This window comes from Gadus chalcogrammus, chromosome 16 (genome assembly GCF_026213295.1).
Source record: "Gadus chalcogrammus isolate NIFS_2021 chromosome 16, NIFS_Gcha_1.0, whole genome shotgun sequence".
In the NCBI taxonomy this organism is placed as follows: Eukaryota; Metazoa; Chordata; class Actinopteri; order Gadiformes; family Gadidae; genus Gadus; species Gadus chalcogrammus.
Genome location: NC_079427.1, coordinates 21,868,502 through 21,883,829, shown reverse-complemented (window position 1 = coordinate 21,883,829; position 15,328 = coordinate 21,868,502). Strand labels below are relative to the sequence as shown.

The following is a 15,328-nucleotide window of genomic DNA, read 5'->3' as shown; positions in this document are numbered from 1 at the left end:
TACCACCCGTTTGGTAGGTACGGGAGCAGGGTGGCAGAAACAATTACAGCGAGCTAACCGCAGAGTGCGACGTCTACCTCACCTGCCGAGTGCAGTGCCTCCAGTGTCACGAGGCCTCCTGGTTCCCTGCTGCCATGAGAGAGCGCTTCCGCAAGGAAAGCTCTAATTGAAGCCATCTCAGGTCATCTGGGTTTGTAACTACACTTTGAAGGACACAAACACCTTTAGATAAGCCCAACCATCCAGCAGCACACCCTATTGAGTGGTTATACCTTACAAGAGCAACAACTATAGTATGTATTGTTTAATTTCTCTTTCATTCATTTGACATTTTTATAAACACATTTTCTTTGCAAAAACCAACTAGATAATTGCAGTTACTCCGACAAGAAATGAGCGCTGCCGAGGCCTCTCCGGGCGTCACTGTAGTGACAAACGATTAGCAATCAATCTCTGCCATCCCTACAGCGGCCCAAGGCCAAAGATAGAACTGCTGCTTTATCGAACTAAGGTGGTGTCTAGCTCGGCACAGCAATTGAGAATATCGATCGATGAGTCGATACCCCCGAGCAAAACATATGCCTTTAAAGTGATGTGTAAAGACCCTGTCCTAGCAACTCATTTTCGTACTGTTATTTAAACTTAGCTCTCGAGTTCCTTGGCCTTGTTCTTTATTTCTACTGTGGCCATGGGCGTAGGTTTAGGGTGGAACGGTATGGACACGTCCTTACCAATGTCAAGGGACAATCGAAATGTCCCTATCAATGATTTTAATCAATCTGAAAATGGTCCACATGCTAGGAAGGATGTAGGTACCCTGCATTTCAATATAGCTGGTCCAAGCAATACCCATGGCTTTATTAGACCATTTTTGAAGAAAACCCTTCTTCTATATTTCCAGTGTGTCAAAGCATAGACCTACTCAATTATGAAGGGCGTATTGGAAAAGATTAAAGGTTGAATCGTCTCGATCATTTAGCCGAATAGTGCCGGTCTGTCTGTTTTTTTTTTAATAGGCACTCAATCGTACTTTCGGCTCTTGACTGAACCACCCACAGAGATCAATATATTATTATTTATTAAGGCCCTGGGCTAAGCCCTCAATGTCTTAAAAGTGGTTGAAAAGCTAAATGTCCTGTAAGGCAAAAGGCAGTTTCATACATTTGGTTGTATTAGAGCTGTATAAGTTTGTGTCCATGTGTGCATGCACATGCACGGTGCACCCCATGGCATGGGTATTCGTAGTGTGGTTGTGTAATGGTTGTGTATTGACCCCAATGCGGGCATATGATGTTAAGCATTACACAGTGCTGAATATTAAAAACGAATAGCACATGAAGATGACGATAATAACAGAATAATATATTGCAATCTGACAAATTGACAAAAGTTTAGTGTATTCAATTTCCATCAAGCCTTGCCCTAAAGAAAGTTAAAATTATAAAGTATAGTTCATAGAGCAATTGCCATTCTACTGTTATCTTTTATTAAGACTGACCTGATATCTTATGTAACATTATCCACCATCATGTTGTGCCCTGACAACTGCTTAAACATAAAACTTGAATCAATTATTATTTTTTACATTTGTAAAACCAAGAAGTCAACTCAAATTTAGCTAGAATCCATAAGATTCGAAAACGTTCTTTTGAATGTGTCTGTTCATGTTTACGTCAAACACTCTTCAATATTAATCTCCCTAAATGCATTTATGAAGTGAAACTTTGAACTGGACTTTTATGTTCGGATAGTCGTCCAAAGTCTTCCTCTTCTCACTTTCTCCCTTTCCTCCACTCTATCCTTTATTAGAACCATTTCTCCACATGCTTTGTGTTCAACAATCTAACAATTAATATGCTATATTTGTCTGCATGAATGATTATTAAATACAATTATAAATGATCAATCCCAATCAGAAGAGGAATTCTGTCCTATCTTGCGTGATTAACCATTGTCCAATCTACAGTGGACAAAGAAATGGACTTAGTGTACATTATCAGGATGTATTATTTGTAGATAAGGCACATTACAACCCAAGCCTTAATGTATAATAAAGCAGTTAACCCAATGGGTTCATTGAAGATTAGTCATCTGAAGTCCGTTTCAAATGTTTTTGTCTGTCTCTCCGGGGCCAGAGCACTTTTTGCGGTTTGCTAATTTAACTAAGAGAAGCCGGGGATACATTTCACCCACAATACGTTTAAAAAGGGGCCTATAAACAAACAAAGGCCAGGGGACAAATAATCCATGAGCAATTCATTAGTGTCCACAACCTAAGCAGAATCCTTCATGGAAGTCACTCTGAATAATGAAAGCAAGGCAGACAGCTAGGCAGTCTCCTTCTTCTTCCCTCCTGTGATCCTCTCTCCTCTCCTCGCCCTAGCCGAGAGACACAGAGCAGCGGGACACTTCATTGGCGATGATTTGCAACCACATATTCATTTTTCATATCATAAATATATTGGCCCAGGCATCCGGAAGGTCAGCGGCGTAATGGCCATTGTATATTTATGCGTGGCGAAGAAGCCTTGCTCTCAGAGTTAATCATGCGGGGCGAGGGAGGCGCGCAGGTAGAGAGGGAGAGGTTCTGTTTAAATCACAGAGTCAGCCTCCCTCAAAAGGTCAGACGCCTCACAGCAACTCTAAGTACCCCAGAGTGGAAGGAGTGGTTGTAATTGCCGGAAGCGTCCGTCAGTTATCTGAATAAGCCAAACACGTTTTGTGGAGGTGACATTGGGGACAGACCTGCTATATGCCTCCCTGCCTGAGCACTTACGTGCCTCCCCTTCTCTGCCCACCTTTCACACACCAGTGGGGAAGGAGCTGTGCAGAAGAAAGGCCCCTTGTTAACGATAGCATGGAAGAAACACATGAGGAAGCTTATCTTTAAACAAAACAACAACCACAGAAATTATTTTGCTGAAATTATTCTGTCTGCTCTACTGTTATGTTTGAGTACTATCGATGAGTATATTGAGTGAGTGAGCAACTTCAAGAATCATCATACTGGAATTCTAGGTCTTTCCACTAACGCTATCCCTCTGGTTAAATCCTATAACTCACATTAAATACGGCACAGAGGACAGTGAAAATAAAGATTTTACTTCATGCGCATCATATTAACAGAATGAGCCCAATATATCGCCAGAGAGGGTCACTTCAGAGGGTTCCTAAAAGAGTTAACATGCTAACTACAAACATTTATCTGGCAAATCCATGGAGCAGTATTTCAACTGGGTCAACGAGACCAATGATTTCAACATGACAAGAAAAATGTTGGATTCTGTCCAAAGTCATTATGAACAGGCAACACAATATCAATACAAAAAGACCACACAGCGCGTAGGTTGCAATCCTTCTATTGATTTTGATGCCAGTAAGTCACATTAAGGATTTCAATTGCAGAAAAGCGATCAATATATTAGCATGGATATATAATACTTTACAGCTGCTGTATGTACGATAGGAGAGTTATTAAGATTGTAAAAATTGTGCAGAGAGCATCATTTTTAAACTAAGCAACCAACCTTCCACATCATCCATTGAGGAGTTTTCTTTTTGCACTTTTGATTGTCAGGCAAGATGGATTCCCGAAACCAATCAGAAAATAGATATAAATCGATATAATAGAAATGCCCTGGTTTGTCAGAAATGAGCCGGGAGCAGTCAAAAATTCAGAATTGTCTCATATAAAGGCAGGCAGCCAACTGGAAACAAATATTCTCACAGAGCCTTTCTATTACTAACAGCTGATGGATGGCTTTGCCATTTAAAAATCACTCAAATAATAGTGCTTAAATCTAAGTTAAAGTACTTTTACTTGATATTTAATAGATATATCTGAACAATTAAAAAATACATGTGGGAATAATTAAAGTGAATAGTAAGAGAAGAGAAAGAACAAGAATAGCCATGTTCTGGCCTATTTCATTTAATTTTGAGTTGAAGTGGTCACTTAATCCCTGCAGGGGGAGAGCCCCATGACTGCTTCCTACCTGGATCTCCACTCCGTAGCCCATGTACACGATGACCTTGTAGGTGCAGTCGGTCACAGAATGGACAGTAGATATGGCCTGTGGCAGAGCCTGGATAACGCCCTGAGGCCCGCCGAAGTCCATGTTGCAGGACGCTGCAATGATGAAGACATATCATGTGTTGGAATAGGACGACAATGACAACTGAGGCAGTGACAATGACTGAGGCTGAGAAGGTCTTCTGGACAGTCTGAAAACCCAAGGAATACGTAGAGTTAGATTGATTGCTAAGGCATCAAATTTAAATGTGAGAATCAAGTATAAATCTCGCATTGAATTCAATGTTAAAATAGAGACATGTAACAATTTACATTTGCATAATCAATACTTTACGCTTATTGATTGATTGAATTGTGTACCAAATTTTAGGATTGTGATCGAATCAGATGATGAAATTTAATATTTTCTAATGCACAGAACAGACAGGTGTGGTCTTCTTGGTTTCTTGAGTTTTCTTGAGTTAAAAAGTGATGAGTTTCCCTCTGAAGAAACAAACACTCTCCATGCAAGTCATCTGTCAACAACCTATTATGTGTTGAGCTGATACAATTACTGCCATATTGTATCACACCACCCACCCACGCACACACCCACATATGTTTCAAACATTTCTGGTTGCATATCCCACTGGATAAAGCCTTGTGAAAAGACTGTGAAAAAAGAAACAGAATATATTTTGCTGTGTTTTTGTTGCTTTGTCTTGCAAATCTGATTACTGGTAATAAAAATATTCAAAAACCAAATTCAAAATGGTAAGAAAAATTATTGTTCCATTTAGTTTTGCAATTATCAATTAGAACATTTCTTCGAAAAAGTTTGAGTGTGCTTATTTTGGGTTCTGCTCTGGACACAATAAAGCATCAGAGTTCTACTCATGTTTTTTGCAGCAGGATGCACACATCTCCCTTCTCTTACCTGGACTAATGCCGCTTTTCCACCGCACATGTAGCTCGACTCGACACGACACGACTCGACACGACTCGACACGGTAGCAGCGCGGGTCCTTTTCCACCGCAAATAGTACCTCCGGGACGTGGGCGGGGTCGTCTGCGCGAAAGGGCCGTGACGTATTTTTGTACGCGACGCAAACAACACCTACGTAACCCACACATGGACAGAACCCACATAACAACAATGGAGAACATCGATGCGATGGAATTCGTGTTCGTATTATTAGCTGGCATGTTGAAGAAGTGGAATATGTTGGCTGCGGCGCTGCTATGGCTGTTACCGGCATGGTTGACATGTCGCTCTCGTGACTTCGTCACACTCTCTGGCCAATCAGTGGCCGGCCGTCTGCCGACGTCACCTTTTAGCATCGGCTCAGCCGCTTGGAACCTAGAGCGAGGCGGTACTAGAAAAAGCAGCCACTTGAGGTACTAGATCGCGGTGGAAACGCAAAAAAGGCGAGCTGAGTCGAGTCGAGTCGAGTCGTGTCGAGCTGGTACCATGCAGTGGAAAAGCGGCATAAGTGGGGTGGTCGTTATGCTAGTGGTCCCCTCGTCCATACCACCGGGACTACCTGCTAATGTGCTGCCGCCCATTGCAGACGAGTCCTTTCTCAGCAGTAGCGGGCCCACAACGGCGGTGTCTTTCCCTGGTACAGTAGTCGTAGTGCTAGCAGTAGCAGTGGCACTAGGAGACACCCGGGCAGGCAGCTCCATGTCTCGCAACTGCACTTGGGCCGCTCGATCAGAGGGGTCTCCAAGACGAGGGGGTTCGGGGGTGTGCGCTAAGACGGGGATGGGCCACTGGTCGGGGCGGTCAGGAGCCCCCCCGTATCCGGCAAGTGCGCTCTTCAGCGGTGGAGTGACGGGGAACGGTGGGACGTTCCCGTGCACAGCCATATGCGGAGCCCCAGAAAGCTGTCCGGTGGAAAAGGGAAGGGGACTGCGACGGTTATCCACCCCCCGGCCACCCTCACCGTAGTGGGGCCGGCCCAGGGGCCCAGCGGGGGGCTGTTGGGAAGAAGGGTTGTGATAGGGCGAATGCTGGTGGGGGATGTTGAGCGGAGGGGCCGTGGTGGCCATGGGCAGCCTTCTGCTGGTGTCCTTGGTGGTGGGGGCCACGCTGGCGGCCCGCAGCAGGGGGCTTCCCGGGGTCATGGAGAGGCCAGGGCGGTCCTTAGAGGCAGATGCTGTGGATCCAAATATATAGGTGTTCAGTTTATCTGTTCGACAACAACAGGCCATAAAAATATAATATTCTCTGCCGACATCAATTGCAGTTTTTTATTCAAATTTCTTATTATTCATTGATTGGATTGTATATTCCAGAGATAGGAAAGGGAATACTATACATGGCACACATCGGATACAAATTGTTTACATTTGCGATACTGTGGGCTTCAAAGGAACAGTTTATTAATATTTTTAGGCATTGCTGCACACCAAACCACAGAGGTAAAGTATTTGGTTCACTCTAGGATTTTTTTAAATCGTGTTCAAATTGGTCTGCGCTCCACTTTAACACGACTGTCACACTTGTGTTGTGGATATCTTCCCATGAGTCGACTGCTGGCCAACGAGACTCTGGGGGAAACCATAAGAGCGCGAGGCGAACAGCGCTTGTTAAATCGTTCACATCAGTGTGCTTCCTTCCTCCCATACTACCACTTGTAATGACACTTAATATTCCTCGCTAAGCGGATTTCATGAGCCGGGAATATTCTTGTAGCGTAACAAACCATTCTCCCCTCCCCAAGAGCACCTGCCAGATCTAATCGGAGACCCCTTCAGGAGGCTATCATCCGCCGAGGGAAGTCTTATGTTTCTTTAACAATGCTTCATTTCCACCATAATAGCTCCCCCCTCTACCAGCTAATAGCAATCTGCTTCAAACAATCACGGGTTATTGTAGCCGCTCCACTTCCCAGCCGGCACCTTTTCTTCTCAAAGCGAGAGGGTAATGGCTCAGGCCTCTTACAGACCATCCGGCCCGTTGTCGCTTGAAGCATCTTGAACATAATTCAAAAGACCAGACAAAATTGCCGCATTGAATGTGGGGTATAACTCCTTTCCACAGAGAGCAAACAGGTGTGAATATTGTAATGTACCCATCTTATCTCTTATAAGTAATTGTATAAAGTATGATCTCCTTTTGGTGAGCTGTCTGCTGTATCTACATGTGTTTTTTTTCATGTTTGATTACACTACAAGTCAAATTAATTATTGAATCTGAATCATCCTCTGAAAAAAGCAAACTACCATCATTCTGCCATTTATTTTCCACATTATATCATAAAAGGGTCGGAATCTGAAAAACAATCGGACATGTGGCCACAAGAGCCTACTTTGATGGATCCCTCAGAGCTGGCCCACTGAATCAACCATGAGCCCATTACAAATCCCAATCATTAAAGTTCACAGGAGTTACCAGCAGGGAGACACAGCCAGATAGCAGCCTGAAGGCCCACAATACGAAATAGGGTAAAATATGCACCCACTAGACTATGCTGAGGGTACTATTACGATGACTAATAGATCGAAAAGGAAAGGATCGAAAAGGATTTCCTTCATTCTTCCATTCAGCAAGCAAAAGGAAGAATCAACCATGCTCTAGGGATTGGTGAAATTAGAGACGGGTAAGGATTGAAAGAATTGTGTGTGTGTCTGTGTGTGTGTGTGTTTGTGTGTGTAGGGGTGTGTGTGTGTGTGTGTGTGTGTGTGTGTGTGTGTGTGTGTGTGGTGTGTGTGTGTGTGTGTGTGTGTGTGTGTGTGTGTGTGTGTGTGTGTGTGGGTGCGTGTGTGTGTGTGCGTGCATGCGTGCGTGTGTGTGTGTTAATATCAAAACTCCAGTTGATGATAGAGTGAAGCAATACCATTATTGGATGAAAGGTAAAGATTGTGTTTCCCTGAGTGTGCAGTGTTTGTTTTATATGCGTATTTGTGTTGACTTGATGCAAATTCGTAAACATAACGCTTTTTTAAAAAGTCTGTTTTTACATCATTTTTTGTGCAGAATGGATAGGTCAAATAATGCAGCAGCTAACACATTCTACACACAATACTGACCGTGTTTGTAAATTCTGTCTGCAGAATAGATTTTCAGAGTCATTTTTCTCCTACTGAATACAAACCAGGCCCTTGATCCAATGTTGCCTGTAGCAAAATGTTCCCCACTTAAAAATGTCCCTTACCTTATCGATCCTGCACCTGCAGAATAATAGCCAGACATTCACCTTCAAAGCCTTTAAATAGATATAGGTAGCCAACTAACCCTCCATTTACAAACCGTCATATTTATTCAAGTCAATAGTGTGTCGTATGTGAGAGTTATCTCTTTGGTCTCTGACAAACCCAGTTTTTCATAAAAAACAAAATAGCAGTGCAATCTGGTTTAATTTCAACTCCATTCCAAAAACCAGCAAACATATTCAACAATACTATGAAATTCAAATGTAGCCTTAGATATTAAATTATTTAATAATGTGATTGGAACATGTTGCATGTTACTTATTGGGAAAACATTTGCATTTCTGCATGCCATGCGTGGATATTAAAAGAGGAACTACTTCTACATGATACCTTCACTTAAGGTCAGTTGCCCATTCCTTGATGGCCAAGAACAAAGACTATAGGCAGACCAATATCTCATTCTAGCCCTTATCAGTGGATATGCATTGATTTCCAACTTGAAGACAACAAGTCAATAACAACAGTCTGCCCCTAAAAGACTCCGGGATACCTTTCACAAGCAAAGGACAATTTTGTCACAGAAAATCTTTAGAAACCTTCAGATGATTTAAGCATCTTTGAGGGCATAGTTTAAAATCTCAGGTCCATGAACCAACATTCCCGAGGACCAACAAACATGAAAGTTTCAACCTTACAAATCAACCATTGTTGGAGTGGATATGAAAATAATCATATTTGGGGAATAAAACATGAGATCATATTGAACAATATTTTCACATTTGAGACTTTGAAATAATGAAAAGCACAATCCGGAATTTTCCCTCAACACCAAGGTTTGAATCCAAATCAATCCGCTCGTCATTTCCGCATTTTCCATATTTTGATTATTTAGCTTCCATCCTTGAGCCCTAGATTTGCAAAGCCGCCTGAGTCTTTGTGAATCTGTACAAAGCCAGTGCAATTAGACACTATTTTCCCTCACATAACTGTAATCCAGACATGCTATTTATTGCTTGGCAGTGACCATAAAAAAATGCAGAGTGACAGGAACTGTGCTGTTTCTGCGTAATCAGCAACAATTCAATGATTTGATGCCATGTTGTGGTGTACGGTGTCCCCTTTGATTTGTTTTAAAACACAAACACAAACAACACTGCACACAGAAAATAAAATGAGACACGCCTGGATCCATCGGCTCAGTTATGCCTAGAATTTTGATTTATTGTTATATTTATAACAATAATTCACTGCATTTAAATGGAAAAAGCACTCAAAGCACTTTAATAGTTAGTGTGGTGGATGATACTCATCAACCACTACAAGTGCAAAGGTGAGGAATGAAACCATCCAATATTTACACAATGAGTTTCATGGCAGTTGCCAGCAAAGTTTTGGCTGGCAAGTTTTTTTTTTTAGAGTGAAGGAAGCTGCGATACATCTGTCACTGTGGATCTACTCTGAGGTGAGTCTTCATCACGCCCTGGATACACCAGCACCAACAAACAACATGTTGACTGCTGACACCCTGCTACAAAACAAAGTGTGATGCCTCAGTGCAAGGAGGGCAGATGTGTACAATTGAACATGATTAGACTTGGAAAGCTAAAAACGAGGCATGGGAGGAGGAGGGAAATAAATGCAGAGCATAAATACAGGCAGACTGTAGAACAGATACAGAAATGCAGGCAGTAAGAGACAAACAGCCAGACAGACAGATAAACAGAAAAAATGGACAGAAATATAGATGGATATGGACAGACAGTCAAATAGACAGACGGTAGATAGATAGATAGATAGATAGATAGATAGATAGATAGATAGATAGATAGATAGATAGATAGATAGATAGATAGATAGATAGAATAGAAAGGATAGATAGATAGATAGATAGATAGATAGATAGATAGATAGATAGATAGATAGATAGATAGATAGATAGATAGATAGATAGATAGATAGATAGAGAGATAGAGAGATAGAGAGATAGAGAGATAGAGAGATAGAGAGATAGAGAGATAGAGAGATAGAGAGATAGAGAGATAGAGAGATAGATAGATGATAGATAGATAGATAGATAGATAGATAGATAGATAGATAGATAGATAGATAGATAGATAGATAGATAGATAGATAGATAGATAGATAGATAGATAGATAGATAGATAGATGGATGGATGGATGGATAGATAGATGGTGTGGTTATGTAGGCAGAGCACAGTCGAGAACACTTGGCAGAGCAAACAGCAGCAGAGGCGGTGTGTGGCGGTGGAGGGATGACTTGCTGACAAGCTGCAATCCAATTAGATGAAGAAATATAGGGAGCGGTGTGGGGGCTACCAGTGGATGGCAGCCCTAGGAGAAGATCAAGCACTTCACCACCACAGCTGCTCTGTGTGTTACAATCTGATGGATCACCTGACAAAAACCTGTACACGCACACAACCCACATAAACACATACACACACATACACACACACACACACACAAACCCATTATGAACACACACACACAATCAAACAGGTATCACACAAATTCTTAAACATGCACAACAAACCACACAGTGTCATTTTACATCTAGAAGCACACAACACAACAAGAACATATATAAATGGCTGTCAAGAATCTTGTTTGGTAATTTGGGTTTGGGAGGCAATAGTGTGGGGGAGCTTGTGGACGTTGGTTGAAATGGATGGAGTTCCTTGCTGATACACAAGTCTAGGCAGCATCCACCCAGGCAAAGTCTCTGCAGCCACATATATGTAGCCCACTTTCCTTTCAACTCCCTTCTCTGGCAGACAAAACATACAGATACTGTCTTCCAATGCCTGAAATCAATTGTGCTGTCTGTACCATTAAGGAACTGAATATTGGGTCTGCGCTTTTCCAAGCTGAATCTAGATGACTAGGTTACACAAGAGAAGCCAAAGTACATAGTAGAAAACAAGGAGGACATCTTTCTTGAAACAAGGAAAGGAACATATTAATTGAGCATTCTATATGGTTCGAGGTCAACAGTCTGAATAAGGGGACTTGATCATCCTGCTATAGCCAGCAGCATGGCACTTTTGTTTCTTTGAGGAAAAAAATAAATAGGCTAATAATAATCACAAACGTCTGAATATCAATCAGTAAAACATGTGTTCACACACAAGAGTGATTCTCATATATTTCTCAACTCCCAAGGACCGAAGGTAAGGAAACCACGATGTAAGCAGAAGCAATGGCAATATTTCCCGGGGATATGGCCAGCGGAATGTAGAAGAGCCTGAGCACCCCGGCTTCAGGAAGCCCGCTTTATTCCGCCGCTCTTGGGGACGTGGCTGATATACTCTGCGATGCGTTCCACGCCGCTGACCACCTTCAGCCAACTGACAGCCATGAAAATGAGTGTTTACTGCTCTCCGACAACCCGCGATAAGCCCGCAGACGGTCCACTCCACTCCAACAGGTTGAGGGAAGAGCCTTTCTTTCCGCGTGGCCCCCGGAGCAGACCAGAGCAGAGAAATAGCCAAGGCCACGGGTGATTGAGGCTGACGACGACAGAGATTCAGAAAAAAAAAGCAAATCAATGCTGTTGTGAAGGAGTCAGACTGCGACAGTTTGACATTTCAACCAGTCTAATGGGAATACAAGTTGTTGTCGAAAACCATGTCTTTCTGACATGTTTCACATGACTGTACGGTTCCAGATACTGGTTCCGTATTCCTAAGTAGCAAGCCAAGCGCATTCACACTGTTTGAGCGTATTTATCCAATGTAATTGTCTTCTTTTTGCCTTGTATCAATGTTTTATTGGAAAAAAATTAATAATAATATTATTATTATTATTATTATATATTATTTTATGAATTTAACATTTCCTTTGTTTCCGCCATATACATATATAAATGGCGGAAACAAAGGAAATTATAAATTCATGAAAATGTAACACCACCAACCACGACACGATTTCGGATGCATGATTGAGACTTTTGATATTTCTAACCCCAATTTTTACATGTTTGTCCCAATATGCCTATCATGGGACCCCAAGGGGTCCCGACCCCAAGGATGGGAACCACTGGCTCATACTGTGCAGGCTGTTGGCTCTGTGATGGCTCATGTGGGATGACAGGTGTGAAATGGAAGGGGAACGTAAGGGACTGTCAACATGCAGCTACTCAGAGAGGGGGAGGATAGAGCAGAGTTTGGGCCTCTGAACTTCAGATGGAGCTTGATGTTGCTCGCAGCAAAGGGTCATTGAACAGGAAAAAAGACCTTACAATATTGTTTTACATTACAATATTTTTGCTTTCCTCAAGCACAAAAATGGTGCTGGCCTTGATTTTTCCATGTGCATCCAAGCCATGAAGTGTGGACAGAGATGGCAGTGGGGATTAGTCTCCAAGAAAAACCATGAGCAAGTTGTACTGGCTTCGGGAAGGAATTCAACCACAATTGACAGGTTGTAAATTGAAGTGCCTGGTTAAAGTGTTAGAAAAAGAGTAGAATGAAAGAAAATATATAAATATCAGGAAAGATATCAGGAAAATAAATAAATATACATAAATAATAAATATCAACTATGCATAATAAGAGCTAATAATCCATTAATTAAGAGCAAAGACATATGTGTCATGTAGAACTCATAGGGATGAAAGAGACAAAGAGAGACTGTCTCCTTAGCCAGAGTGCAGCAGGGCTGAGGGCTGTCCCTGTGAGTGATCATGAGGCTCGCCTGCTCCCTGTCGCTCCTATCGGGTGCGATGGCAGAGTCGTTGGAGCGGCAGAACCTGACTATTTCTGTCAGCCCTCCAGATAACCAGAACCAGACCGAGGAGGGGCTGATTCAATTGAAGGTGGGCATGCAATCTTGACGCCCTTGAGTCCCTTGTCTCTGTGAAACGGTGAGCCTGCCTGAGATAGCTGAAATTAGATAGCTGATCTGAGATCGCTCCTGTGAGATAGCTCCTCTGAGATAGCTCCTCTGAGATAGCTCCTCTGAGATAGCTCCTGTGAGATAACTGATATTAGATAGCTCCTGTCAGATAGCTCCTCTGAGATAGCTCCTCTGAGATAGTTGATCTGAGATAGCTGCTCGTAGAAAACTGATCTGAGATAGATACTCTGAGATAGCTTGTATGGGATGACACATTTGAGACAACTTGAGATGGCTTCTGAGATAGCATTTATGAAGTACCTCAACCAGTCCTAACATTGTTGAGAAAAATATTTTCTGCTGTAAGGAACCTTTTAACTAACTTCAATGTTTAAATATTGACAAAACATTTGATGCAGTGCTGTGACAGCAATGGCATCTTACCATGAGTCATGCTGGGAAAGTTTTGGGCCTTGCTCAAGAAAGCAAACACAATTACTGAATCAATTATGCTCTGCTGATTGCTCTTGATTTATAATTACTGAGCTGGGGGCCTGGCTCTCTTTTTTACATTAATTCAATAAGCTTGTTGTGCTGCTGGTTGATTTGATGTTGTAGGAGGCTGCGCAGGTGCTTGTCCTCGGTCCTAGTCCATGCCGCTTTCATCCTGTCTAAAGAATATCTGGTACACTCAAAAACACTTCAAGATATGCATTTACTTTGCATTAGCTTCTAAAATAAATCACTACAATATGGCCCCTATTTAATCCTGTTTTACAACAAGGTAAAATGTCCTTTCGAATTTAAAGGAAATAATTGAAGTTACAGAAAATGATGTTCAAATACAATACTTTAACCAATTATAATACAGTCAGTGTGTGTTTCATGGTAGCACTGTAACTTTCTATCGAAAAGCAGCTATTGATTACAATTCTGTTAGACATGTTTTCTCTTTAAGTGGGAACTACAAAGGTGCACTGTACATTTCCTTGCTAATGTCACTTGCTAAGCTAGCTGTTAACATATACATACAACTTAAAATCATTATTTAATTTTTGTTTTTTGTAATACATATCATGCTGTCATTTCATTAGAAATTGCTTTTGGATTTGAAATAAAATGTTGTGTTTGGAGAACCTCTGCTCTCTAGTCCAATCGGCATTATGCCAGAAAACTGAAAAAATACCATCCCCTTCAGCGATTGTCAGTATACTGGCTACCACATTCAGGTCTTCCCATCTCTTAGTTAGACTCAGTCAACTGTTTCTGAATTGGGTATACTGTGCAGCATCCCACACACACACACACACACACACACACACACACAAACCACACACACACACACACACACACACACACACCACACACACACACACACACACACACACACACACACACACACACACACACACACTCACACACACACTCACTCACACACACACAATTACACACACACACACACACACACACACACACACACAAACACACACACACACACACACAAAAACACGCACACACAAACACGCACAATGTAATGTCAGCATCACTTTGACCAATAGCCCACTTCTGCAGTCTATCACGAATAGATAAATACTTGTTCACCAGATACTGACAACCATAAAGCAGCAAATCATGAGAAAACTAAAAAACTCTGGAGAGTAAAGCAATTTGATTCATGGTTCATCCCTGCAAACACAGTGTTTTATGTTTTGATATGTCTCAAAGCCATGAGCAATATCTAGGCCTCTAAAATGTGACTATATTTTATCTCCTCCTAAAGATGATGAGGTTTTCATTTTGCCAACTGTATAGTAAGCTGGCATAAAGGCGTTATAAATTAAATTGTATGGCATAACTAAATGGATATTAGTATTATATTAGCCAGTTCACTTCAGCAAATGTTCCATTGATAATTTATTATAATGGGAGTCAATGGGGAAGAAATGCAGACGTATAGAAACTGTGCTTAAGCAGGTCTCTGCAAAGTAAAATCCCCCTTTGGTGACAGGGGGCGCTATAACTGGAAATCAAACAAAAAAGATCAGCCCCGTTATTCAATCAATCACAAGTGTGCTTTAAAGTGGCGCAGGGACTTTGAGCTAAGTGTTTGCTGAACAAATAAATAAAATGGTTGTAAGAAATTAAAGTAAAGACTGGTAGAATTTACCTCAGGCAGCATATTTTCATCATGAAATTTTCTGACAGTGTTGAGTGATATTTCATGCGTATCACTAGTGATAATGATGGAGGGCACCAGCCATATTATCTAATTGAACCAAAATAATCAAAAGCAAATATAAT

The 15,328-nt window shown here is 41.7% G+C and overlaps 1 protein-coding gene across 1 annotated transcript in view; it reads right to left on the bottom strand.

Moving 5' to 3' along the window:
- LOC130405661 (seizure protein 6 homolog) overlaps window positions 1–6,139 on the bottom strand; it is a 35,265-nt gene extending 29,126 nt beyond the window's left edge. Inside the window, exons 1-2 of the mRNA XM_056610833.1 lie at window positions 5,557–6,139; window positions 3,996–4,129 (exon numbers count right to left, since the gene is read on the bottom strand). Coding sequence (XP_056466808.1) covers window positions 3,996–4,129; window positions 5,557–6,139 — 717 coding nt within the window. The remainder of the gene's footprint in view (window positions 1–3,995; window positions 4,130–5,556) is intronic.
- Between the last annotated feature and the right edge of the window lie 9,189 nt (window positions 6,140–15,328).